We start from the raw sequence: 27,790 nt of genomic DNA, 5'->3' as shown, positions 1-27,790 counted from the left end.
TTTGTCTAATCAAAACTAATCACTGGACTAGGCTAGATTTAAAATCTTTTTCTTACATACACTGTATAGTTCATGCACATGCTAGACTTAATACTGTATCTTTTTCTTCTATACAAAGGATATACATAAAAAAAAAATTTACATGCACTGTACAGTCCAGGCACATGGCTAGACTTCATACTATATCTTTTGCCTGCATAGCCTGTATAGTTCCTATACATATCCTACTTTTTTCTAACTCTTAAAACATTTTTTTCAACCTCGCGTTTTAAGACTCCATTTCATATTCAATACCTCTCTCGCCATTCTCTTTCTCATTCAAAACCTCAATCTGTGACTGTGACTGGAACATATAAACTAGCAGCCAATCAGTGAGGATATGACCACTTTATTCAAGACCATCAGTTCTTGTCTTACAAAAATTAACCTGTCATTTGTCAAGACAAGTCAGTGGGTAGTGTCCATGCAAACCATTGTAGTGTATAAAATGAAAACTACTATCAGTATTCTATCTATGTATATACCTCTGATTCCCATTCCCTCCAGGAACTCCCTCAAGGGGATGACCATGGCAAAAGAGTCTCCATAACTGGTGAACTCAAGTGACATTTCTTTGCCTTTAATGCATCACCCTCAACAGGCTAGTGACAGAGAGGAACTCTAGAGCAGTATTCTCACTAGATGAAGATGAAGTACTATACACATGGTATCTAATTACTTAAACTGTACTCAAACAAGTATTGAAATATGTTCTCCAATATCCTACACATTTTCAATGTATCTAATATAAAACTTCAAAAGACGAAATACAATAAACCAACAATAACATTTCAAAATTTGTTTAAGCAATTTTTTGTTAAGTAATGGTATAATTAATATTCATGTTTAACAAAAACACTCTAGAATTATATATGTATTAATTCATGTTTAACAAAAACACTCTAGAATTATATATGTGTATACTATCTCAAAACACACAGTAAAATATCTGTTCCAGATTCTTACCATTGCTTTAGTCATATTCAATAATTTTTCAGTTATAAAATCCCAGAACCACCCTCTTACAAGGCTCCTGCAAGGAAATCATGGATTCCTTTGGAGTGAGTCCCTAAATGAGTCTGTACTCCCTTTCATCCATTGATGATGATAAACTTTTGGCAAAGGTAACTTTTCACTTATAGCTTAACCACACATTAGCAGACTCTGGTACTGTAATGTCTATATTCAGTACATAATAAAATCCATCAACTAATGCAAACATTTCAATAATGTTCTGTTTACGATGCAGAGCACAAAAATCCTTATCAGAGATAAGATGACTTACAGTTGCATTTTATGGCCATTATACAATAAGTACATACCTTTTCATCATGGGAGCCAAGCAAGGCATCAAGCCACTGATATATGTGACCATCATCAGCCAAGAGTTGAGGATCAAATGAAGGGCCACAGCAAAGTACAGCACTGGATGCATGGAGAGCACACAATTCAAACTCGGTAGGCTGCCGATTACCTGAGTCTGGACTCTGCAGTGAAATAAACATGAAGTTTAGTATAGGATAATTAAAGTAATCTACCAATATACAAGACAATTTGGTGAAAATTATCTATAGTTAAGGTTCAGTTATATAAATACCAAAATCACATTGATAATCATGCAGGCCATAAACATTCAATAATTAAAAATTTCTTAAATAATGGAGCATGAAGAAAAAATGATAACCAAGGAATAGATTATAGTACAAGATGAGATCAGTACAAAAGAAAGATGATGAACAAGTGCCTAAATACTGGAGGACCAGTAGGGATATGGTTGAGAACACTGTTACTGGATATATGAATATGTAAAGTATGTGTTTCCGTCTGCTCATATATAAATAAATGCAAAGATGATGTGGGTGATAGATATGCATCATCATTCATCCAACATTTTGATAAGCCAATTTTCTCACTCTGTAATGTCATCCAAACAAATAAACTAAAATTATGGCAGACAGCAAAAAAATCCATTTTCAGTATAAGGTCACATTCATGCTATTGTAGTTACACACATACACAAAAAAGTGTGTGCGTGCCTGTGTGTCTCTGGAGGGGGGGTAACATCATAGGAAGACAAAAAAAATTATCTTACCTTAAAACCAAAAGGTGCACCAAATACACCACTCCATGAAGCAAAAAGGTAGAAGAGGCCTTTTCGAAGATTTCGAGGAATAAGTGTCTGCCTTTGCTCCACTGTTAATGAAAACAAAAATTAATTGTACACCATTATGGACGGCATAAGAATAACTTCTATACAATCATGAAAACCCAACCACCATAATATAAGTGTATACTGCACTCTAAACACTTGTCTTCTGTAAGCCAGCTAATCACAACCCTTGCTGATTCAGAGGTCCAAACTAAATGTTCAAATCCTATGTTTTCAAGATCCAGCAGGTCACAGGGTATCAAGATGTTCTTAAAGAATTTTCTATTTCATTGTTAAAATCACAACAAAGAAATTCTGTCTGACTGGAATATCTGTTAGATCTGAATTCTTCAGATTTTTCATATACCATCAAATCACAGGTGTGACATGTTAATCCCTGCAGTTGATAGCTGTTATACTGTCATGCCACTTGCTTTAAGAGAAATTAAAGGACAACTGGAAATCCCAAAGCAGACTTAGCCACACCACTAATAGTATTACATTGGTTTTTGCTCCTAAATCCTGGCTGCTTGCATGAATAAGTCATTAGCTAGAGGCCACACAGTACTGGCAAGAAAAAACAAAAGAACTCTGGCTGTTGGCAGCATGAGAAAGAGTTAGAATGATGCCTATACTCCAAGAATTTAGCAAACACAGACAAATACCCTTACTCACTGTATGTCAAAGGTTTTATACCAAAATATATCTATATTCTTTTCTGAACACTATAAGGTTTTATACCAAAATATATCTATATTCTTTTCTGAATACTATCTTATTGCTTACTTTACATGAAGATATATGACAATTATGTTGTCACTGTATTCAGAGTCCTTGGGTCCTTTCCAAAATGTTTCTTGATCCAGGCATCACTACCATTTATTGTGAGGATCTAGAACCATATTCCTGGCTTTGTATGTTTATCAGTATTTCAATCATTACATAGGATATCAGTGCACCAGTCTCATAACCTCGAAGCAAAGCTTCACATGAGGTTATGTTATAACCTGATGTGAAACTTTGTCTTTGATGATGGAAAAGTGGGGTTTAAATCCCATAAAGTCAGTCTAAAAAGTTTCCTCCTGTTCCACTGCCAGGAGAACATTTTATCTACTACTGAACACACTTTCAAATTATCTGGTCTTGTTCACATTAGGTTTATCATAACTGATGAAATTCATACTCTCCCTAAAAACTGACTCTAAACTGCACTATTATCCTCTAATCATCAACTTGCCATCAGGTTCTAAATGAAAATTAAGTCTTGAGAAATTTTTCTGTCTTACACAAGCCAAACCAAGAATATGTTACCACCTGCCAACCCGAACTTTGGGCTGTAAATCATAATACTGACCCAGCTGGCTATAAAGGATAAGAGATAGGTTGGTGCCATCAACTGACAGCATCACACTAGTGACATTATTTATTGCTAGTTTATGACTGCTGAACAGCCACAGACAGGGTGGTAGGACCACTAATGGTACTAAATACAATTACCCTTAATGCTAATGTTAATATTCAATAATAATTTTCCTTTCTAATCCATTCCAATTAAGCCTAACAAATGCTGCTAGCCCCCACAGTCCCTGATTTGGCCTGTCTAAAGCTCATATTGGGATCTCAACATCTATGACCATATAATAAATAAGTACACCAGACCTTACATTTTCATGCACAAAACTGATGAATGTTTCAACAAAAATGCACTTGAAAATTAATCCTTCAGTAAAGCAAGGTGTTTTCATATACTTACAAGAAAAACTCCCAATAAGCTTGCGTACAAAGTGACAAAAATGAGTCTTGATCTGCAAGAGTGTATTGTCTTTATCATTTTCACTCTCAAGGTACAGACGTGCACCATCCATGTACTCCAAGTAACGCTTTCGCAAGGCTCCAGTGTCTCCATCAATGACACTTTCACTACAGGATTAAGGAAAAGAGGAAACTCAACAGATTACAGCATACCTAACACAAACATCATGTAAAAATTAAGTATGGAACATCACGGTATAAAAACTATAAAATTCAAGTACAACTACACTGCAACATGCAGCTTTCTATATTTTACAGAACTCATTAACAACACAAATTGGCTGTTTTCAAAGTTAACACTTGGAATGTACCTGAATCAATTCAAAAGTAATCTTAACACTTATGAATGTACCTGAATCAATTCAAAAGTAATCTAAGTAGCAATGCATGTTAAATCAACAGCAAACAATGCGAACACAGTCATTACCTGAGAGCAAAGGTGCCTTGTTCAGCAATCATCTCAAATAGTTTTACTAAGGTGACTCTCAGAGCATCCCTACGACGCCGACGACGCATATTCTCTTGCTTGCGGTCTATGCTTTCACGAATGTATGGAAAAAGCTCCTCCATCAAGTCACTAAATTTTAGAAAACATAATTACATTAAAAGCTCTGATAAACAAGTTCTATTGAAAGTGAAAATATCTTTCATTTCAAATAAATCACAAACTCTTTGAAAAAGTTAAAATGCCATTTATGGGTCAACTCCTGACATTTAAAGGTTAACTGATTAAAATCTCACTAACTTTTCTTATGACTGACATGAAATGATATAAAAATCTGTGAAGCTTACCTAAGAGCAAAATGGTTGATTTTCCCAAGGGCAAGAGTAACAGCTTCACGCATATCAGCACTCTCGCAGCGGAGAAGGGGCACAAGCAATTTGTATAAGCAGAGAGGTGAAACAGAATAGCCAGGATAGGGACGCTCTCCCCCTCTCTCACCACCTGCTCCACTGTCTGGTGAAGATCTGATGACAAAGAGAATATAAAAAAGTAATTTCAGCTCAGTAATTGTTTAGGTGGTCTTGGTGACCAATGGAGGCAACACCAGGAAAGAATTGGACTGTTCTATTCTCCCACCATTAGTTTTATAGATAGTCATATTATAAGAATATCTTTTTTCATTTAACTGTCTCTGCCACATCAGCAAGGTAACATCACCGACAAATGAATGATGGCCTCATTTGCCACACTGTCTCTACCACATCAGCAAGGTAACATCACCGACAAATGAACAATGGCCTCATTTGCCACACATCTAATCTCGAGCTGTCAAGTACAATGCGCTTAAACAAGTGCCTACAATCCACAGCCAAGCCCCAAAGACTACTCCACAGTTGATCTTGACTGCTTTATATGCCATGGTACAGTCTATTGAAAGCACATAGCCCCCTCACTACACAGCATATTGCTCCTTTTCTATCTGTTCAACATATGCCTTTTTTCCTCATGAGGGCTGAACACTGAAATATCATCAACACTAAATTTCATTGTAAAAAAAAACATACCCTAAACTGATGTCTGGGGAAGCACATCTAATGACAGGAGTCTTGGTAATTGCTGGAACTACACGACAGGCAAGAACAACATAGTTTCGCCAAAGGTTCATATAGACATCTCGCTCACTGATGGGCTTTTTCATTTGAGTTGCACTACGAAGCAATGATGCTCGATTGTCATTAGGGGGCCTGTAAAGAAAGAAAACTGCATAATAATAATCCCACTTACCTACTGTATATATTCAAACAATTCAGCATAGCAGTCATATCTAAACATTTTGAACTTTATACATTACAGTATAATTTTCTCACTAACAGATACCCTCATTCTGTATTTTCATGCAATGTTTGCTGTGTTTTAGAAAACTGGGAATGAAAATGATAGCAAATGGAGCCATGGAAGCTGAGTTAAGTCAAAGGGTGAGTGACGGCGGTTAGGGTCTTTGGCACATTGAAGACTGCGTGAAAAGAAGAGTATCTTTGATGATGTAGTAGACCTGACAATGCTGTATAGGAGCAAAGCATAAGCCATCTTTGATGATGTAGTAGACCTGACAATGCTGTATAGGAGCAAAGCATAAGCCCCTACAATGAAAAGTACAGAAAAGGGTGGATTTGTCCGATAGGACATATGAAGTGTGAAGCAGCATGAGGAAACAACAGAAAGGCACGTGAAGCTTTGCTGAGGATTAGAGGTATGAAAAATCCTTGCTTTGCTCCTTCTGTTCCAACATTCAGATGTATCAATGCACAAGAGTGACAATTTTCAGTTCCTAGCTCATCGGATGTAAATGTTTAATAAAAAAAACAACACTATACATGATTTGAATTAAATCCAAAGCATGTGAAATAATGAGAGAACCACAGGAACTTACGTTGGGTCAACAATAGAATAGAGTGAGTTAGCTCTCGTGTAAACAATTGGCCAGGCATGACTGACAGCCTGAGGACAAAAGCTGAGAACTCGACCATTAAGAAGAAATCCACACAAAACAAGTGCCCATACATCCTCACACACGAGGTGTTGAACACTAACACTCTTTACACTGCTGTCTTCCATGAATCCTGTAATAAAAGAAGCATTTCATTAAAAGTGACTCTTTCATGGGATTTTACCAATGCATCTGTTTATTTATCTGTCCATCCTTCCATCTCCTCACCTTTCTAGCCCCACATCACTCACTGTCACATCCATTTGGTTACCTTACTCTTGTTCACATGTACTCTCAGCTTGCTCTTTTCACAGTCTCCCAAACTCTATCACCACCTTCTGTAGTTTCTCTCCACGTACACCACAGGAACTAAGTCATATGCTAACAGCAACAGATTCACCTTCTATGCCTCCACCTAACCCTAAAGATAATAAAGACCTGCCCTTGCTCAAGACCCTTGTAATCTTGACCCTTACCACAAACATACACTTATGTATAACCATTTTTGAAGCCAAGTATTCCCAATCACCATTTCTCATCCAACACAAAACTCATTAAGCTCTTTCCCATTTTCATTTACACCAGGTACACCATGCTTCCCACTTACATCCTCCCTTCGCATCAAGATTCGATAACCCATCAAAACTGCTTAGGAATTTATTTAACTCTTCCCAAAATGGTCTCTTTTCTTCCTTAATCCTCTTGCTACTCTCATCCCAATTTCATTCTAACCTACATCAATCCTAAACTTACTTCTTCACACTCTTTAACACAGTCCCACAGCTCCTTCTTCTCAAGCACCACCCTGTCCTTCACATTTGCTCTCTCACTAACCCCAAACTTTACCATAAAACATTCCAAAATCATTATTCCCTCTTCCTCTTCAATCTAATTTCACTCAGAGCCAGAACATCCAGGTTACTCATCAAAAATATCACCTATCTCTACCTTCTCATCCTGCTTACTTTCAGGCATGTTCATATACTCCAACAGGAGTCTCCAAGGACAAATTCTCAATAGGCTCTCTCTTCTGTTCCTGTGTTTGGAAAGTGATAATACAAGGGAGGAAGGTTTCTAGCCACCTACTCCCAGCCCTGTAAGTTGTTTCTTTAGAAACATAGGAGATATGTGGGCACAATATTTAATCCCCTATCCCCAGGGACAAAATAAACCTTATCAACTCTCCAGTACTCGTCAACTTAAAGACAAAATGAAAAGATATTCACACTCACCTCCTGTCCATACAGATGAGCTGCGATCAGCAAGCCACTGAAGATCAATATTTGTGGTAGCAGCAACTGCAGACCTCTCTCCAGGGGGTAGTAATGTTAACAAACTCTCTACAACACATCCACACCATCTATCGAAAGTTTAAGCGATTACATTTTAAGAAGAGACATATCTCATTAAATAAAACAAGTACAACTTAAAGAATAGTAACTAGAAATATCAATATGGTGATGTTTATAAGAATCATGAAAATTAAGTACTGGTGATTAAAAAAATATATATGAAACACATAACACAAACAATAAGGTGATTACAGCTTGCATTATAGTAATATAACAAAGTTTGAGACAGAGAGACATGCACGGTAAAACACTCATGCCAAAAGGTTTTGTGAAAGGAGAGAAGGTGGCAAAAATTTTGCATCATCTAAGAATGTGGAAAAGCAGCTGTATTTCTCAAGAAAGGGATTGACAGTTTTGTTGGCTGGTTAGTCATAATTTTCAACAAATGTATGGTCCATGGTGTGGCGCACCAAGATATAAATATAGAGGGAAAAAAGTGAACACTCGAATTGTAAGGGTATATGTCTATACATCTGGTAAGTTGTTTAGAAGAGTACAGAGTGAAAGGGTGGAGGTATACACGAAGTATGAAATTGGGAGGAGCATGTGGTTTCAGAAGGGGCAGAGGATCTTTAGACCATGCATTTTACCTGAAATAATTATGAGAGAAATACACAAAGAAAGAAAGGGATTTGTATAGGACATCTATGGATATGGAGAAAGCATATGACACTGCTGACAAAGATGCCTTGTGGAAGGTACTATGATTACAGTTTATAGTGCAGGGAAAAAGGCTACTAGATGCAATGAAGAGTTTTTCTTGGATAGCAGTATGCACACGTTGGTTGGAAAAGAGGAGGATTAGTGGTTCCAGGTGATTGTGGGACATCACCATGGATATCTAATCTGTTTATGGAAAGGGTGGTGAGGGACATATATGCAAAGGTCTTGGAGATAAGGAAAAATGTACATAGTATGCTTGGGGTTGGGGGCCTAGGAGGAGAGTCACTTTGCTGTTTCTAGATGACATGACTCTCATGAATGACTCATGTGAAACTGCAGAAGCTGGTGTGTGAGTTTTGAAGTATGTGCAAGGAGGAAATTAATGTAAATAAACATAAATAAATGTAAATAAATATCCCTGAGGATAGGGGAGAAAGAATACTTCCCACGTATTCCCTGCATGTCGCATGTCATAGAAGGCGACTAAAAGGGAAGGGAGTGGGGGGCTGGAAATCCTCCCCTGTTGTTTTTTTTAATTTTCCAAAAGAAGGAACAGAGAATGGAGCCACGTGAGGATATTCCCTCAAAGGCCCAGTCCTTTGTTCTTAACGCTACCTCGCTAACGCGGGAAATGGCGAATGGTTTGAAAAAAAAAATGAAAATATAAAGTGGTGAAATTCAGAAGGGGGTCAAGAAAAGTTGGTTTGAATGTGAGTCTGAATGGGGAGAACTTGGAGAAAGTGGAAAAGATCAGGTACCTTAGAATAGACATGGCAACCAATAGAACTATAGGAACTGAAGTGAACCATACGGTGGGTAAGGAAGCAAAGGTACTGAATGCATTGAGGAGTTTGTGGATAAACAGATCATTGTCTGTGAGGGCCAAGATGGGTATGTTTGAAGGTAATGTAATCCTAATGGTGCTGTATGGTACCCTAAATACAAAAGAACTGAAGAGGGTAGATGTATTGAAAATGAAATACATGAGGATAAAATGTGGTGTGAAGAGATTTTAACTTGTAAAGAATAACTGTAAGGGAGAAGTGTGGTTAATAAGCAGATTATGACTGAGAGAATGACTAAGAAGACATATGTGTTAGAAGTGAATGGAAACGGGTACGGAAAAATAAAAAGGATTAATGTACACTATAAAGCTCTAAAAAGTCACGAAGATATACCTATCCATGACATCTATTACAGGTTGATTGACAGGATCTTCTTCTCCTAGAGCCTTGGATAAAACTTTAACTTCTCTCATGATAGCTACTGCCACTCTGCGTGGAGCTTGGCGACAGCTACATAACAATACCAATGCAAAGCCTTCAGCCAATCGCAGAACATCATTATGATCACCTCGCTGAGAATAAAGAATGATAAATTAGTTTGTCTAGATTCCATAATATTAAATTATTCATATATTTAATCCTTGGTCTTTTTTAAACTTTTTTTTTATATACCGTGTACTTAAGGGTGCACTAGGAAAAAATAAGTGAGTCTTAGAAAGAAAAAGTCCTCATTTGACTCCTTTCTCTATTCCTTCTTTTTAAAAGTAATACAAAATGGGAGGATTTCCAGCCTTCCCACTCTTGCCCCTATTAGCACCCTTCTAAGATATGCAGAAGATACATAAGCAACAATCTTTCTCCCCTGAGGATAAGAAAGGATAAAATATGGATAAAATCTCAATACATTTTCTGAGATATATAGGCAGCAATCTTCTCCCCTGTCCCCAAGGATTAAATTTCAATACAATTATCTAATCTGTTTGTAATATCATTTCCGCAAACAGTCTCATACACAAATATACCTGATGAAGATGCAGATGATGGAGATCTCCAACACCTGGATCCCGCTTATTTACACTGGTGGTGGTAGTGGTATTCATAAGAGCATTCTTCCAAGCAGTCAGCAGCTGTAGTAACATCCTTACTCCATTGTCTAGTAACTGAGGTGATGTATCTCCAACTTCTTTCACCAAAAACTGAATGAAGCCTGAACCATGAAATGAAAATCTAAGTGTGCAATCCAATATCCTTAGAATGCTAAACCTAGGACCAATGCAAAATACATTGTATTCATCATGCTATGCTCTAAGTTAGTCTTGTTCCCAATTAATGGTTATATATAGGTATTAGTATACAAAGGTAGTATGAAGATAAAAAAAAAAAAGTTAAACCAAAAACAAATATCCCTGAAATATCAAAATTAGGGGAAAAATATAACAACTTTTATAAAACAATAAAAGTGAATACTCACCATACACAACATCATGACGCCATTCAGGAAAATCCAACACAAGATTCTGAAGGCTCTGAAAAGCTAAAGCTCTCAGCTCTTCATCCATGTGCACAGTGAGGCGTCCAAGCAAGTCTACTAGATCTCTGCCAGACATTCCATCTGGTATGAGCCTAGGTACAGCAGCAACACATGTTCGGAAAAGATCAATCTTGGGCTTGCGTTCACCTGTGATCATTTCATCAGGTTCCTAAAATAGAAATAAAAGACTTTACATATCATTCATCACTTGAAAGAATATATGATTAAACATTACACATGCATGTACAGCAACAAGGATTCAGAATTCCAATTCCAGGACAGAGAGCTCAAATTAAACCAGGACTCAGATTAGTACCTCATTCACAAATGAGGACGTGGTATATGTAGACAGCATATAGAAATTCAAGAGGCTGTATGATAGCAAAGAATGTTCAAGACATAGGGGCTCCATGAGTGTAAAACTGCCTCCTCATGAAGGTACTTACAAATCCTACAGAGTATAGACATCAAAGCAACATCTAAATTTGCATCTCACCTTCTAATAAGCATTTTTATCAGTATTTCTCTCAACTATTTTTGACGAAGATAAATGGAAAATTACTGAAGCCAGTCAAAAAATCTACAATCATAATCCAGACCTAATCCTAGAATAGAGCATAGATATATACGTATATGTATCTTTGTCACGGTATGTGCAGAAACAGCACCCAGCAACCTCTGTGTTCATAACTCACAAAGATTTAAATATCTTTGCTTTGAACCTATGTCAATTCATAAAGATGGACGATAGGTTAAAATATGTTATCTGAGCTAAATGAAAAGAAAAATGATCAACTACAAGATTAAGTCACTGAGATCAATAAGTTCTGATGATGCAGTAAAGAGGAATGACAGAGGACAGGATGCCAAGGGAGCATTTACTGAATAAAGGTGGTGTAAAAGGAAATGTCGGTTTTAAATGATTAATCAACTTTGTGAGCAAAGTCAAAAAATAAGAATCATTAAAGTAAGTGTTTGAAGTCATTTTTCACTTTAGCAGACTGATCATGAGGATGTGATGGTGATTTCATAAGCTGCATGTACCTGACCCACCCCATAAAAATTGGAAATGGAGTTCAAAATAGAATGATGGGTTTAATAGAAAGAACAGGCACCTCCATTATCACATCAGTTTCTAAAGGAATAAATCATATTCAGGTATCTAGATCTGATATACATGATCCAAATGAAAAAATACACGGTACCTGAGTTGAGGAAGCCAAGTAACAGTGAGTGGATAGAGGCCTTGAATTTGACTCCAATGAAAAAGAGAAGAGAGAGAGGACACATGATTACCATTCTTTAGATACTGATTGATACCAACACTATAAAGCAGTGAAAATAAAATGTGAACTATCATGAAACACTAAAAGAACTCCACTTATACTACCATAAAAGAAGAGGAAGATAAATGGTAAGCTATGCATGACAGCAAATGGAAAAAAAAAGACATCAGACAAAAAATTATGAAAGCCCTGGTCAGAGAAAAGTAGTCTTTTCAGTGTTCTACCCAGTGAAATAGGAAATTCATCTAAAGTCAACATCAAAACCTTTAAACAAAAATCAATAGCTGATTCAAAGAAGTACTCAGTCAACCCAAAACTGATAAATACAGCAAATGGTGGCAAAGGACAAAGGTATGAACCACCAAGCAAGAAATGAATGAGCCCTGTCTCTAAAAAAATCTTGACAGGGGTTACTCACTCATACATAATTGCCAAAGCATTTCACTCATATCACAGATTTCAATGCTTTTTATGGTCCCAAGAAATTATGACTGGTTCATCAATGCAACAGCCAAGCTAACATAATAATTTCTTGTGCATGGATTCTTAAAAATACAATTAAATCTTCGACTATGATGCTGAGGCTTTCAGCAATGCTAAGTCCTTACTTCCTCAAATATCATCCTGCAAAGAGTGGTAAAATAAATATGCATTGGTTTAGAAATACATTTACATACATATTTCTTTGTATCTTACCTTGTTGACATTCTGCGTTGTTGTCATCATGAGGGGTCGACCAAACTGACTGTCCAAGGCCTTAAGGATGTCATTGAAAGATTTTCGAACAAGTGGGTAGTAGGCAGATATCCCAATATTTCTTGCAGTGTCCTCAGTTAGCATCTGAAGGTATTATATATAATCACATTCACGACAATTTGTTTTATCATTTGCACATGCCAAGCTCTAATAAATAAATATAAAAAACTGTGATGGTCACTAATGATAATTCTTAGGAAATACAAGAAATTTTGCTTACTTACAGAAAGGCAACTTTTTCTGCAAATGCTATATCAAACAGACATATTCTCAAATTGGAATACTACCATAAAAGGGCCACTTAAGGACTTATGAGATGTGATTCAAGATCTAGTCATCTTACAAGCTTCTAATCAATGTGTATGAACAAGGATGGTTTGTGGGAGCTATTGACTTTGGGAGGTGTCTGTTGGAGAGTTCTTGAAAAGTAGTTTCAGTAAAAACTGTGATAAAGATTTAAAGATTTCCTTACCTATAAAGGAGTCAGGAGTGAAATCTAGGGCTGTATAATTTGGTACAACTGATTATTTTGGATAACCAATTACCAACACTTTACTTTCATACTGTATCTCCTTGTGTGCTTTGAATAAGCTTACATTCTCAGTTTTATACAGCATTTTCATAAGTATCTCTTTCTTAATATAAGTATATTCTTAAATACTTATAGGGCTCTGTAGGAAGGATGAAAAAACCATGCTCCTACTGCAGGCACAGCCCGTAATCATCCATTTAATTTCTTTTCCTTAAACTCATGCCATGAAAAAAATCTTTTCTGGGCAATAACAGGCCTAAGGCACTCTCACTAGTGGTCACTGAATCAATGTGAGGAGAGACCATTAGGGCCCAACTTCACCTGAGCCCTATGAGTATCCATTCAATATCTCTACCTTTCCTTTCCCCTTTCCTCCAAAAAAAATCTCTTGATTCTGGACAGTAACAGGTACAGGCACAGTCACTTACTGAAGAAGCATATGTAAATTCAAAAGTTGTATGAAAGAAGAGGATGTTCCAGAAATGTTTATCAAATATCAGCATTGCAACAGATCATTATAAAAGTAACCTTTGTGTAATAAAACACATACCTTATTAAGGAAAGTCTTCTTAACTCTAAGTGTGTTGCCTGATGGAAGAACACCAACTGTTCGAGGCATAGGTGGGTCACCTTCTTTCTGCTGAAGACTGTCAGCTACAACCAGAAAGGCTCGAAGGCCAATTGACATACGCTCTGGGGTCATGATGATCTTTATCTGACGCCCAACTGACAGCAAATCAAATACAATCTCTCTCATAGCAAAGTCTAGGCGTTCCTGTTGAGTAAGCATATAATAAGCCATTTCTAAATAAAAAATGTATATTCTAGGGATAAAATACTAAGGAAAGGAACATGTAACCATGACTGAAGAAAAGAAACAACGAAAAACAGAAAGCTGTGCCATCTATGAAAAATCTTAAAACCAGTCAAAATTCAATTGTTTTCCAAACCTACCTGTGCAATAAACTGGATAATCTTCACAAAGATATTCAGTGGGGTGTCTCTTGGGACAACAGCCTTGGAACCTTTGGGGAAGAGAGAGTTAACAATGCTGGCCAAGCGAGAATGTGTAGCAGAGTTACTCTCACACTTGATGCGTATCATGTATACCCACAACAAGCGATACAGTGATTCTGCAAGAGATAACAAAATTCATAATTCTGTAAACTTGTGAACTATAACAACATAAATTTTATTGAAACCAAAACAATGATTTATGAAGTCAAGAAAACATCAGAGAAAAATCAAGATAATACAAATATTTAGGCTACTTTTACATGATAAATATATCAAATTAGTTCAGTGCACAAAAAACAAACATCATAGGTGTGATATATGTATTCAATTAAATACAGCGCATAAAAATTCATACATCATAAGTTTAATTGTAAGGCATCAACCATTTTACACTGTGAATTACCTTAAGTGGATTAAAAAGACAAAGAATTTGAATTTTTGAAGAATCATATACACATATGAACCTTAATTACTGCAATTTATAGCTCAGCAATGAAAATTATTATACCCTACACATTAGAGACAAACTATCACACAAGTACCTACCTAGTGCTACACGAGACATCTTGGGGTCTCGGTTTTTAAGGTGCTGAAGACACATGGCAAGAAAGTAATGCCAATTACTGAGAAAGAACGTTTTCTGAGATACACAGAGCAAACATGTCACAAGGGGAAATATGGCTAAGCGGTGCTTGTTCTTAGTTGCCATATCCAAAGTTGTTGAGTACAGCATTTCTACAAAGTATTTCAAACATGGGACATTCACTTCATTCTTCACAGTCTGAAAAACAAGTTCTACAATGAAAATTTCTCTACAGCTTAAATGCATTTAAAATGTAATTTTCAAAGCCTAACAGCAGAATGAGGATACATTATGTGAAACAGCAAATAAATTTATACTATGCATTATACATTACAGCACCTCCTATCACCATTAACAACAGCATTATGGTATCAAAAAATAAAGTGGTTGAAGAAGGGAATGAGGCACCAAGGAAAATGAGGCAAAAATGAAAACACTTCCAAGGCAGAATGAGTTTAATGAAGAAGCTCACAAAGCAGCACACAAAATCCTCATGTGCCTAAAACCCATCTGATAATGTTCAATACAGTGTCACATACTTTTCACACTCTCATACACACTGCCTGTTATTCTTTCTATGATAAAGATGATGTTCAATATGATAAATCATATAATGATACAGTATATCATTTTCAATACTGATGCTAATATATGTGAATATAAGATCTAGCAATGATGGTGCATCAGTCCCACTCATTCTAGTGTGCTTAGTGACATGCTAGTACGAGGAACTTTCCTATACAAGCTCTATATTTTTGCATCTCCATGATTTCCTGTGACCATAAAAATCCAAATTCCCCCAGTCTGTCTCTTTACTACTGAAATACCCCATTATCAGTACTTTACCATTATCAGGCTTTGTGTACCAATGTGACAGCTCCTTCACTGTTATCATAGTATATTTTCAAGAAAAAAGTAACAATTTAAAACATTTCTTCAAAATAAAGGACCCCTGCATAGCATTACGGGTATTCTTTACTTCCTGAATATAACAATTAACACAAATAATACCATGTATGAAGTTACATCACTTACATGTACTCAATGAATTGATAAACCGTGCTGTTTTTTTAATGCAATTAATAATGTCAATGATACTACATATGAAGTTACATCATTTACATGCACACAATCAACTGATATACTGTACTGCTTTTAAAAGTCAAATAATCATCCACTCATTATAGTCAGGTCAATCATAATCATGACTGGTCAACTTTATTTGGATTAACTAAAACTTTTGAGATACTGAAGCTATTGCTGTCCATTTTAGGAATATATTCTTTTGCTGTATTCTTTATGTGAGGTATGCTTTCCTTTTCCATATGGTATCAAAAGTTACTGAAAATGTTTCAACTTACCGCAGCCACGGGTACTAAAATTTCTACAAAAAGGCCAGCCAAAGCATGCTTGATATCCTTGTCTCGCACTTCCAAGAAGTACTGTGCACATTCTTGCATGAACTGGAATGATGCTTCAAATTCTTCAATGGGGACCATCTGTTGAGAAAATATGCTATTTACACTTTGTAAATTCATGAATAATATGAATCAAAGCATTCCATGAAGATACATAAGCCTACAGACTCCAATCTCAAACAGCCTGACCCATGAAGAAGCAACTGTAGCTTGGTTACAGACTGAGATATGATACCATTAAAATGCAAGCATAATGTAATATCCAGGATAATCAGGAAAGCTGTACATGGATTATGTATGGCAGCCTAAAAAACAGAAAGTGAGGAAATCACAGGGAATTATTTAGCAAAGCAAATGAAAATGCAATGTTGACATGGACCATTCATAAGGACCATATCTTTATAACAACACAGAAAAAAATTTAATAAAAAATACCTATAACATGGCATACAAAATAATCATTCACACAAGTAAAAATCTAATGATAAAAAATAATTCATAGAAATGTTGTATGGTATATTTGTTTACTTGCATATAATCATCTACAGTAAACATAACATGAAAATAGTTAAAAGTTGATTCATAGCACAAAATAGATTGCCATAAATGTGCCTTTTCCTTCTTGTCATGTAACTTTATTCTTCTCATTCAGCAGTGAAAAAAATACATCATGCCATCCTCAACCTGATCATTGTTGTGGAAAACACCTATACAGTCAAGTAGAATTAATCTATATTCAAATATAAATTAAACCACCAAAATATATGAAAATATATGAAGGATTTTGAAAAATATTAAAATATAAACACAATAATAATGAGGCAGCCAAACAATAAGATTAAGTAATTTCCTATAAAATCACCTAGCAACAAAACCCACCTCACTATGGGGGCACGCCAGTCACAGTTATATATCCAGCTTAGCTGAAATTCTAATAACTTCCACACTATATTAAAAGAGCTTAAGTTCTGAAGTAATGAAAATTACTGAAAAAAGTAACTGACCTCTGACTAATGACTTCAATGGGTTAATATAACATTTCTAATTCTCTAATAATTCAAATTAATCATTCAAACACAGGAGCACATCACGATATTGAGTGACTGTAATGATACATGAGAAAACTTTGTCATACCTTGACTCTAAAAAATTTCATTCCCATCAAGAGTGATGTGATGCTTTGAGTTGTGACTGATGATGCCTCTCTTGCACGCAACTCTTTCAGTTCTGCCATAAAACGTCGCCTTACAGACTGGAAACGTGATTGTGCCAAAACACCAATAACCTCCGCATACAAGTCGGCAATGATATTGATGTTTTCACCGTTAGGGTTGTTCTGAACACTGTGAAACAAGCAAAATATGTATCATAGTTCAGTAATAATGATACAATAATCTAAAATATTTAGATACCCTTCTCCAATTCAATAGTTCACCAATATCTTCTCAAATCAAATTATTCTCTAATTCCTTTCCCTCAATTGTTTTTCTTTTCCTGATTCTTTTCCACCTTAGCCTTTGAAATAAATGATACTAAAACACTTACTCTTTTCATATGATATCTCTTCTAAGGAAGAGATAATGTCACCTTCACTCATAAGTCGACCTATCCCAAAAACTGTTTAAGTATAGAATATCATCCTGACCTTCACCACATATTTTTACCTATCCATTCTATGCCTCACTTTTCAATTAAAGTCTTTTGAATATATATCTGGTCAAGAGGCACCCACCTTGAATAAGAAAGGACTTAGAGCATCAAGACTGAAAAGTATGTACAAATACATAAAAAGAAATAACTCACCCTTCTCTGTATTTGAAGTGTTTAAAGGCAATATCTTCAATGTGTCGAACAAGATCATCATGCCCAGGATGAACAGCCAGTTGTTTTAATACCTCAATCAATACCAAGCAGAATATAAACTCTACAGCAAGGTCCCGACGTTCTTGTATGGTTTCCCGGTCAACTGACAACCCTGCATCCACCCTTTAATGAAGGAGTTCTTCATCAGACTTAATATTCACTAATCAAGAAAGACTTGTGTTATATACAAAATATGGAAAGATTGCGAATAATACTAACAATATGAAAAGGAAAGCTAAAAGAGGATGTTACAAATTTTTCTGTCAAAATTTCATTGCATAAAGGAGCATATTGATCTGCTCATGTGTTTTCATCCATAAGCTTGTCTGCTCATCCATTAGCTTGTCTCCCCATCTTTATATATTTCTAGCTTTTCTAATCTTCCTCACACATTATGCTAAGCCTAACTTGACAAACTCCACTCCATCTATACTAAACTGTACTACCTAACTTTACACTGTCATGAACTCATTCCCTTTCCATGCACTGGGATGGACCAAGCTCATACAACCTCTAAGGTCACTCACAAACATTTTCAAATCACATCAACATAAGAGCTTTTTACTTTTTCACTTATCACCCTAAGATGGGTCATCAGGTGACTCTCAAGTCTCCACTCACGACACTATAACACAAAAAGTATTTCACTGCGTGCAGGATAATTTGAATGGCAACCTCAACTGGAATAGTTTTAGCTCTATTAACTCACTGCACCTATCCATGGCTACTATTGTCTACTTCTCAGACCTTCAGAGATACTTCCCTACATCCTCTTAATTATCACTATGGTTCTTTCACCCATCCTGACCTTAAAAATCAAGGTTTCATATTACAGTTCAGATAAATGCATTATGAAAGTTTCTTGTACACTCTATACTTAAATTCTTTCCATTCATCAAAGCTTTTTGCCAACCTACAATTCTTCTCCCTTGCACTGCTCTACTCTCAGTAATATTTACTGATCATATTTTCTTAATTTTTTTTTTCATACTATTCGCCATTTCCTGCGATAGCGAGGTAGCATTAAGAACAGAGGACTGGGCCTTTGAGGGAATATCCTCACCTGGCCCTCTTCTCTGTTCCTTCTTTTGGAAAATTAAAAAAAAAAAAAAAAAAAAACGAGAGGGGAGGATTTCCAGCCCCCCGCTCCCTTCCCTTTTAGTCGCCTTCTACGACACGCAGGGAATACGTGGGAAGTATTCTTTCTCCCGTATCCCCAGGGAATAAAATACCTACCATAATCTTATTCATAACATCAAATTCTTCCACATCGATACTGATTTTGCACTGTGACAACCCATCTCTTTCAGCAGTAGGGAACTTTTTCTGATTCACTTGCACTTTCAACAAGCTCCTACACACCTTAACAAAGATAAGTGACCCTTCACTCATATTTCTGACTTGCACAAGCCATATGGCATCAGTAATTCCTTTATTTTGTCTTTCATTGTTTCAGAGTTGTATAGGCATGCTTTATAATTAAAAGGTTATCTTACAAAATGTTAGACTGATATTTTCACATTTTGGAGCAAAAAGGAAGTTCTCTACATCTACTAGTGCCTGGAAAGGCTTAATAATGTTAGGGTTCCTTCTAGTACACATCTTCATAACATCACTGTTCTGCCCTATTTACTCCACTAACTGTGAGAAGAAAGCAATTATATATGAGGTGGTGGTATACACTCATACTATCTTAGTTTTCTCAATTTACAAAATTTTTATGTGTATTCTCTTACCTACGAGTTATAATTTGTATCACAATCTTACCCTTTACTCTTGCTGGGATCTTGTTTATATTTGTTGTCAGTGGCTCCCCATTCCACTCCCTGGCGATCATACCAAGCAAAGAGTGTGCGTAAAAGGGATGGCAGGCAATGTTCAGCCACACATCCAAATGCAAGCAACAGTTGATCAAAAGTTGGGTCTTCTCCACGCTGCAGGCTCTTTGACAGGCTACGCTCCTACAATTGAAATAATAAACACAATATTTATTTATACATTGTGAATGAATACCAAAGAAAAGAAGCTACTAAAAAAAACTCTGAGAAAATAGCCTTCTTCAATAATAAAACAGCAAGAAAGTAAAAGTCAAAAGACTATGTCCATCACTGCACTCAAAGACTCAACTGTTTGTTCCTCCTGCCACCTCACTAAAACAGAAAATGCAAACAAGCATAAGAAAAAACATAAATAATATCCTTCCCATTGCGTAACCTTTATTACATCCTTAACTCTTTCACTAAACTAGCACACGCAGGTTCTGTCTCATTTTTCTACATACAATAAAGCTAGTAAAATTATGGATTCCTACTTTTAAAAATGCCATGTAAGGTATTGGAACATAATTATAGATGACTTCATTTTCCACTGCAACCCACCATTTGCGGCCATATAGTAGATCAGTTTTCTCATTATGGATAAAATAACTTTGGGACTTAGAGAAAGCAATATGAAAACACTGTTCTGTAGCAGCACCAGAGGGAAGGTCAAGGATTTTTCATATTTTTGTAATGCAAAATTTCCTTAAATTCATGCAAGATATCTATACATGCTATTCGCTTACATAAACCAATACAAACTAGGGTACTAGTGTATTAAAAGCAAGAAAAATATGGTTGTATATTAACAGATCTGACAGTGTTAACTTATTGACAACACAAACCATTTGATGCTTCACATCAGTGGCATAAAGAATTGTATTTAAATGAGTTCTATATCTTTTTAATCTGAGATAAGCATGTCACACTAAAAAAATGAGTACTTTTATTTCAAATATTCCCTGCACTGGAGACACATTATTGGTCACAACCCTGCTGCAGAGAAAGGGGTAATGAGAGTATCACAACAAACTCTGTAAGTGTTTCACTTACTAATGGCTCCTGCATAACATTTTCAATCTTCTTCTCTGCCATTACTGTATATTCAGCAAAAAGCGTGCGCATAACAAACTCTCCTGGGCGAAGGTCTGTGTCAACATGGACTGTAGCTGGGAACTGGGCTCTCTCCTTGCGAGCACCCCATGGTAAGAGTGTTGACCCATGACTGCCAATGCTCCCACCACCACCACTACAGCTGTTTTCTGTGCTGGAATCTGATTGTGCAGGAAAAAGACAGACCAAAAACAGACTTACATTTTAATCAATTTTGATAAAAATCATTTTGTAATTAGTAAATCTTTTGTCAATGTATCTACAAATGAGAACAGTGAATTCTTTCAAGATGATGTGACAGAAAGCATTTTGAAAATACGGGAATACAGGATGCTTGTGTACAATAATCAAAGACTTGTGCCCAAATAAGAGAGTAATGCACTAGAGCTGACTATATACGTGAGCAAAGGATATCTTTCATCATATACAGTACAGGTAGAGTCAGATCTTTGATTTCCCTTTGCTTGCAAAGGTTAAAGCAAATACATGTCTCTAGTCCTACCTGAGAGTACAGTGTGAGAGCACTCTGACAGAGGCTCAGTAGAGTTTGTTCCATTTTCATGAGCAGAAGATGGCTGATCATTTTCATCATCACTATTAATTTCAATAAGTTCATCTTGTCCAGCCTCTCTGCCATCTCCAGGTCCACGTTCGCCAACTTCATCGCCATCTGTGAAATCAGTGCAAAAGGAATAAACCCTGATGATATAGAATCTTTGTTTCAGAGGAATATCCAAGAAAAATGTAACCACACTACTGAAGTGTACAATACAATGAGAGTAAATAAAAGAGAACCAAACCCAAGAATTTTTGTGGCTATAGTGCACTTCAGTTGTTTGAATATTATAGTGGGGATAATTAACAGTGATAACAGTGATGCCAAGCAGATGACATGTAAGGGTTTACCTCCCACTATAAACATGTGGTGATCCCTTTACCATCCACAGGTTTACATAACTGACTTTTTCTTGACTTCCTTATTCAGTAGTAAAACATTTACTATACATTTAATATCAAATATCAAGGCACCAAGATTATGAGGAAAGTGCAGTAGAACAGAGGATCAGGCAAGTGATTTTAAGTACAGGGTGAAGTAGAAACTTTCACTAATTACTCTTTCCTTAAAGAATCATAACAATTACCACTACTAGGTTTCCCATGCTTATGGATCCCCATAACCAAAAACTTCCCAGCTTTAATTTTGGACTGCATCTCTTCTGTGTTGTTGTACCACTTTCTGAGAAAACTGACTTATACATATAATCATTGTGCAAAGGTGGATCTCTGCACAGTGACATTAGTGTCACTGAAATCAACTGTCTACAGAGTGAATACAGACATTCCCCACTTAACATTGTCCTGTGTAATGTAGTTTCATTTCAAAGTAGATGAGACAATGAGAACTAATTTGGCCCAGAAAGCTCTTGATCTGGTCTGACATAGTTGTTTTATGAATTCACAGTCACACGTCCAAACTTGGCACAGTCTGAAACACTGGGCTCCAAGTAAGGAACATATACTGGCTACCATAACCTGGTGTAAACTCAATGTTGGCCCAACCAAGCAATGCCAGCATTTTACTTTGCCCTAATTTAACATTCTGCAGTTCTCCATCCCAGCCAAAATGAGATCTAAATATGTAGAGGGGGTAAAGGCAAAGAAATGTATTAGTTTGGAAATGAAAATGAATGTTTTATGATGTTCCCACTAACACTCAAGCTCTGACACATTTTGTTACTAAGCCTTGATATGCTGCCTTCTCAGCATCCTTTTATAAGTGTTCAAACTGTCTGGTTTCTGTGATATATATGTATACAAATGTGTATGTAGGTGGGTCGGGCCATTCTTTCGTTTGTTTCCTTGTGCTACCTCACTAATGCAGAAGACATCGACTAAGTATGATAAATACATATAAATATGAATATAAATCTTTTTTTTCTTTTCTTTCAAATTATTCGCCATTTCCCACATTAGCGAGGTTGCGTTAAGAACAGAGGACTGGGCCTTCGAGGGAATATCCTCACCTGGCTCCCTTCTCTGTTCCTTCTTTTGGAAAATTAAAAAAAAACGAGAGGGGGGATTTCCAGCCCCCCACTCCCTTCCCTTTTAGTCGCCTTCTACGACATATATATATATATATATATATATATATATATATATATATCCCTGGGGATAGGGGAGAAAGAATACTTCCCACGTGTTCCCTGCGTGTCGTAGAAGGCGACTAAAAGGGGAGGGAGCGGGGGGCTGGAAATCCTCCCCTCTCATTATTTTTTTTTTTTTTTTTTTTTTTTTTTTTTTTATTTTCCAAAAGAAGGAACAGAGAAGGGGACCAGGTGAGGATATTCCCTCAAAGGCCCAGTTCTCTGTTCTTAACGCTACCTCGCTAACGCGGGAAATGGCGAATAGTGTAAAAGAAAGAAGAAGATATATATATATATATATATATATATATATTATCCCTGGGGATAGGGAAGAAAGAATACTTCCCAAGTATTCCCTGCGTGTCGTAGAAGGCAACTAAAAGGGGAGAGAGCGGGTGGCTGGAAATCCTCCCCTCTCTTTTTTTTAATTTTCCAAAAGAAGGAACAGAGAAAGGGGCCAGGTGAGGATATTCCCTCAAAGGCCCAGTCAACTGTTCTTGACGCTACCTCGCTGACGCGGGAAATGGCGAATAGTATGAAAGAAAAGATATATATATATATATATATATATATATATATATATATATATATATATATATATATTTTTTTTTTTGCTTTGTCGCTGTCTCCCGCATTTGCGAGGTAGCGCAAGGAAACAGACGAAAGAAATGGCCCAACCCACCCCCATACACATGTATATACATACACATCCACATACGCAAATATACATACCTATACATCTCAATGTACACATATATATACACACACAGACACATACATATATACCCATGCACACAATTCACACTGTCTGCCTTTATTCATTCCCATCGCCACCTCGCCACACATGGAATATATATATATATATATATATATATATATATATATATATATATATATATATATATATATATATTTTTTTTTTTTCTTTTTTTTTATACTTTATACACAATAATGTGTATATATATATATATATATATATATATATATATATATATATATATATATATATATATACATATATTGCCATTTCCTGCATTAACATGGTAGCATGGAAAACAGAAGACAGCCTTAGAGGGAAAATCCTCACTTGGCCTCCCCTCTCTGTTCCTTCTTTTGGAAAAATAAAAACTGGAGGGGAGGATCTCTTTTTATCAGTTCACTTAATTTCTTTATTACAACTCCCTACTGCATAACGTTGTACAATGGGAAGAGTAGTAAGGGATAAAAATTATTAAAACACTTACCTTCATTTTCAAGTGGTTCTTGCACTTGAGTATCATTCGAACTTATGATACGATACACTGCAGAAGTCATTTTTCTAATAGGATTTGTAGCAACATTATAAGTTTGACGAAACATTACGTAAGCAGATTGAAAACGCTGAATTTTAAATCAGTACTCAATCTTTTGCCATAATGAGAGGAATGTATACTTTTCATGACATTTGATGTGAAAATGAAATATGTAATGTAATGTACACTATCCTGTATGAAGATGTTAAAAAACAGTGTGGTCTACAAGATATGACAATCAACACTGACGTTAGCACAAAATGCTTGAGTCTGGTTTATCATCTGTTATCACCTTTGACTGATAAGTTACAACTGTAAAGATAAGAGATGAGAGAGTCAATGGATATTAACGTCTGCCATCAAAATTCCACACAGCAATGTGAGGGTCAATTAGGTAACTGTGTTTAGTTTCAGTTTTTGCTCTTCAAAACACCTTCTTCAACTACTAAACTGATGGAAAACAACACTATAAAAAATATACTCTTTACATATCCAAACAAAAGAATTCTGCCAGGCTGATCTACTCACAGAGAGTAAACTTGTAAAGATGCCATCCAAGTATACAGATCCAGAGCACTAAATATCTTAAGAATAATTCATTTAGCTACACATAATAGGACCATATGAAAATTATTTTAATCAAATTCTTCAAACTGATTTTATTTTATGAAGAGCCATACACAGCCACAATTTGCACTAACCTTTAGCTACAAGGAAAAGCTTTGGAAACTAGCACTAACCAGCGCTAACCACGTTTGGATCGAATACCTTGCTTAGAAGAAGTAAGTCGATCAAGAAGTAATTTTCTGAAGACTGCAACACCAGGTGCAACAAATCTGCGCCCAAGACTAGGTGACAGTATAGGAGAGGGAAGTGATGAGCCTTCTCCACTTGAATGGAGAGAGGATGTGGAGGAAGTGTGGGTGACTGGTGCATGACTCTCTTTGGAATCCTTGTCTTCTCTTTGCCTGTGACTGTGTTTTTGCAATAATCACATCCGAAAAGCATGCAAAACCGCAAAATAAGACTTTACTTTCCATGAAAAAACACGTTTCACTTATGATTCATATAATAATAACTAATGAAATCGTCATGCTGAATATGAAAAAATCTACATGAAACTTCATTTCACAGAGAAATAAAGTCTTGTCCATATATCAGTTTTAATAAAAGTTAAATCGAATTCCCAGGATACAGTTAACTTCCATTACATCTTGTGAATTTATCTGTTAAAGACATTAAGTGGAAGCTCAATTTCATATTTCATCAATAAAGCAAATATTCTTGTTGAGCATTTTTGACATACTCAAACGCTAAGTAAATAAAGGCATATTCCCTTAAAAAACATGTAAAGGATACTGTATTCTATAATTTGTATATTGTAATCAGTTGTATATACACTCATTCCTGCAAAACGTTTCTGAATAAAGTACAGATACTCTTAAAAGCATAATTCTTTTTCGAAAAGCTTTAATAGAACAAGAAAAATTAACCTTATTGGTGAGGCTGGAGGATTCTGAAGGGTGAGTTCAATCGTCTGGTGAGTTCCAACATGAAGTCGGTATGTGTAGAGTGAGACTGTATCATCTGCTGCTACTGGAGAATTATTGTTATTGCTGTTATTGTTTGGGTTATTAGCAGAGGATATCACCAGTGACCGTCGAAGGTTGGGAGGTAAGGTTTTCGTCCTCTTCATTTTTAATTTCTTATTACTACCAGCAAAGTGCAAAACATTTCATAAATAGTTTTTCAATATCTTATATCAAAAATATTCAGTAATTTAGAAAATAAGTACTGAACAGATATAAAGCAGTGATAAATTTACTATTTCTACTTCTTTCATTATGCTATGAAGAGTATTTATATTCACATATTTCACTTGTCTTCTTGACCTCTAATATCAAGGTTTGGAGGTCTCTTGTCCACTAAAACACTAGTTTTCCTCCACACAACTGTAATCTACACTTTCACTCAGCACGTTGGCAAAGATCGTCCCTAAAACTCCCACATCAATATATTAAGATTTTTTCAATAATAACCCTTGTGCCGAGAGACTGTAAGACTCAAAGCACCCCACAGCTCAATTCTGTGACAAAAGGAGTCCAGCAAATCTGCCTAAGGCACTCTGATAAGCAAGGCATAAATGAGCTAAAAATCAATTCCTATTAAGTCAGGTCTTCAACTAATATATCTAGCCTTTCTTAAATGCTTAAAAGGAAACATTTATCATCTGCACAGATCAATAAGATGGCAATATGATGGGTAATCCCTTAATGTAATTAGAGGAAGTAACTGGGGCAGCTGTGAGCTAGTCTCAAGAAGCCCTATATGTTAGTGTGCAGAAAGCTACAATCCAGTAAACAAGGTCTGACAAATCTCCTTAAATCTCATCCCAAGGTCAGTTAGGAAAAAGTCATGTAAAAATAACTGCACAGAATTATGGTACTATAAAAAAAATGTTCATATGCAAATATCAAAAACATTTAGTGCAAAAATATCTTATTACGAAATAACGCTTACCAGGTGGAGGTGGTGTTGGGTTCATTACAGATGAAGCGGTGGAAGCTGTTGAGGCTATGGTGGCTTGAGAGGCAGTTGAACTGTGAGTGCCAGATACTGAAGATGCAGCAACAGCAGACAGGCTCACAATCACCTCCTCATTCACAGCCTGAGCCAACCCACCATCATCGGTGAGATCATCAGAATCCGCCATACCTCACATGTTAAAGCTTGCAACAGAAAAATAATTTTAATTAAAACAGTGTGGATACAATTTATATACAAGCATCAGCTGAATATGTATACAACAAGAGTACATGTTGGAGTAGTCAGAATCACTAGCTATGATTCACCAAACCCTGGTATGTATGAATCCTGGCCAGAGCAGCAAGCTCACACCCAACCAACACATTCATCTTCCTCTTCAAGCAAAGGCAGATAAGAGGTACTTAACATATACTAGGGTGAGGATACTTCCTCTAAGGCTCAGTCCTCTGACCTTAATGATACCTTGCCAATGCAGGAAATGGCAAATGTGTATGAAAAAATATTCTTTCTTTCATACCTGATATACATATATATACATATTTGTCTTTGACCCTTGATATCATTCTATTCATACTTACCCGAGAATAATTTTCAATGAAAGAGTCATGGTGTAACATATGATATTTCTAAAGGCTCCTGCAGCCCAAAGCACTACTTCC

At 36.1% G+C, this 27,790-nt stretch overlaps 1 protein-coding gene across 1 annotated transcript in view; it reads right to left on the bottom strand.

Annotated features, from left to right (window-relative positions):
* fry (Protein furry) overlaps positions 1–27,237 on the bottom strand; it is a 153,777-nt gene extending 126,540 nt beyond the window's left edge. The window contains exons 1-24 of the mRNA XM_071661031.1: positions 27,105–27,237; positions 26,078–26,296; positions 25,353–25,558; positions 21,651–21,818; positions 21,089–21,309; positions 19,986–20,179; positions 18,159–18,341; positions 17,491–17,698; positions 16,299–16,436; positions 14,901–15,135; positions 14,292–14,470; positions 13,888–14,112; positions 12,746–12,889; positions 10,704–10,932; positions 10,255–10,439; positions 9,626–9,804; positions 7,665–7,792; positions 6,376–6,565; positions 5,510–5,689; positions 4,793–4,969; positions 4,428–4,577; positions 3,942–4,108; positions 2,132–2,232; positions 1,362–1,526 (exon numbers count right to left, since the gene is read on the bottom strand). Coding sequence (XP_071517132.1) covers positions 1,362–1,526; positions 2,132–2,232; positions 3,942–4,108; positions 4,428–4,577; positions 4,793–4,969; positions 5,510–5,689; positions 6,376–6,565; positions 7,665–7,792; positions 9,626–9,804; positions 10,255–10,439; positions 10,704–10,932; positions 12,746–12,889; positions 13,888–14,112; positions 14,292–14,470; positions 14,901–15,135; positions 16,299–16,436; positions 17,491–17,698; positions 18,159–18,341; positions 19,986–20,179; positions 21,089–21,309; positions 21,651–21,818; positions 25,353–25,558; positions 26,078–26,280 — 4,155 coding nt within the window. The 5' untranslated portion in view covers positions 26,281–26,296; positions 27,105–27,237. The remainder of the gene's footprint in view (positions 1–1,361; positions 1,527–2,131; positions 2,233–3,941; positions 4,109–4,427; positions 4,578–4,792; positions 4,970–5,509; positions 5,690–6,375; positions 6,566–7,664; positions 7,793–9,625; positions 9,805–10,254; positions 10,440–10,703; positions 10,933–12,745; positions 12,890–13,887; positions 14,113–14,291; positions 14,471–14,900; positions 15,136–16,298; positions 16,437–17,490; positions 17,699–18,158; positions 18,342–19,985; positions 20,180–21,088; positions 21,310–21,650; positions 21,819–25,352; positions 25,559–26,077; positions 26,297–27,104) is intronic.
* Positions 27,238–27,790: the final 553 nt, after the last annotated feature.

The sequence above is a fragment of the Panulirus ornatus genome, chromosome 73 (assembly GCF_036320965.1).
Source record: "Panulirus ornatus isolate Po-2019 chromosome 73, ASM3632096v1, whole genome shotgun sequence".
In the NCBI taxonomy this organism is placed as follows: Eukaryota; Metazoa; Arthropoda; class Malacostraca; order Decapoda; family Palinuridae; genus Panulirus; species Panulirus ornatus.
This window is presented reverse-complemented; position numbering and strand designations above follow the sequence as displayed.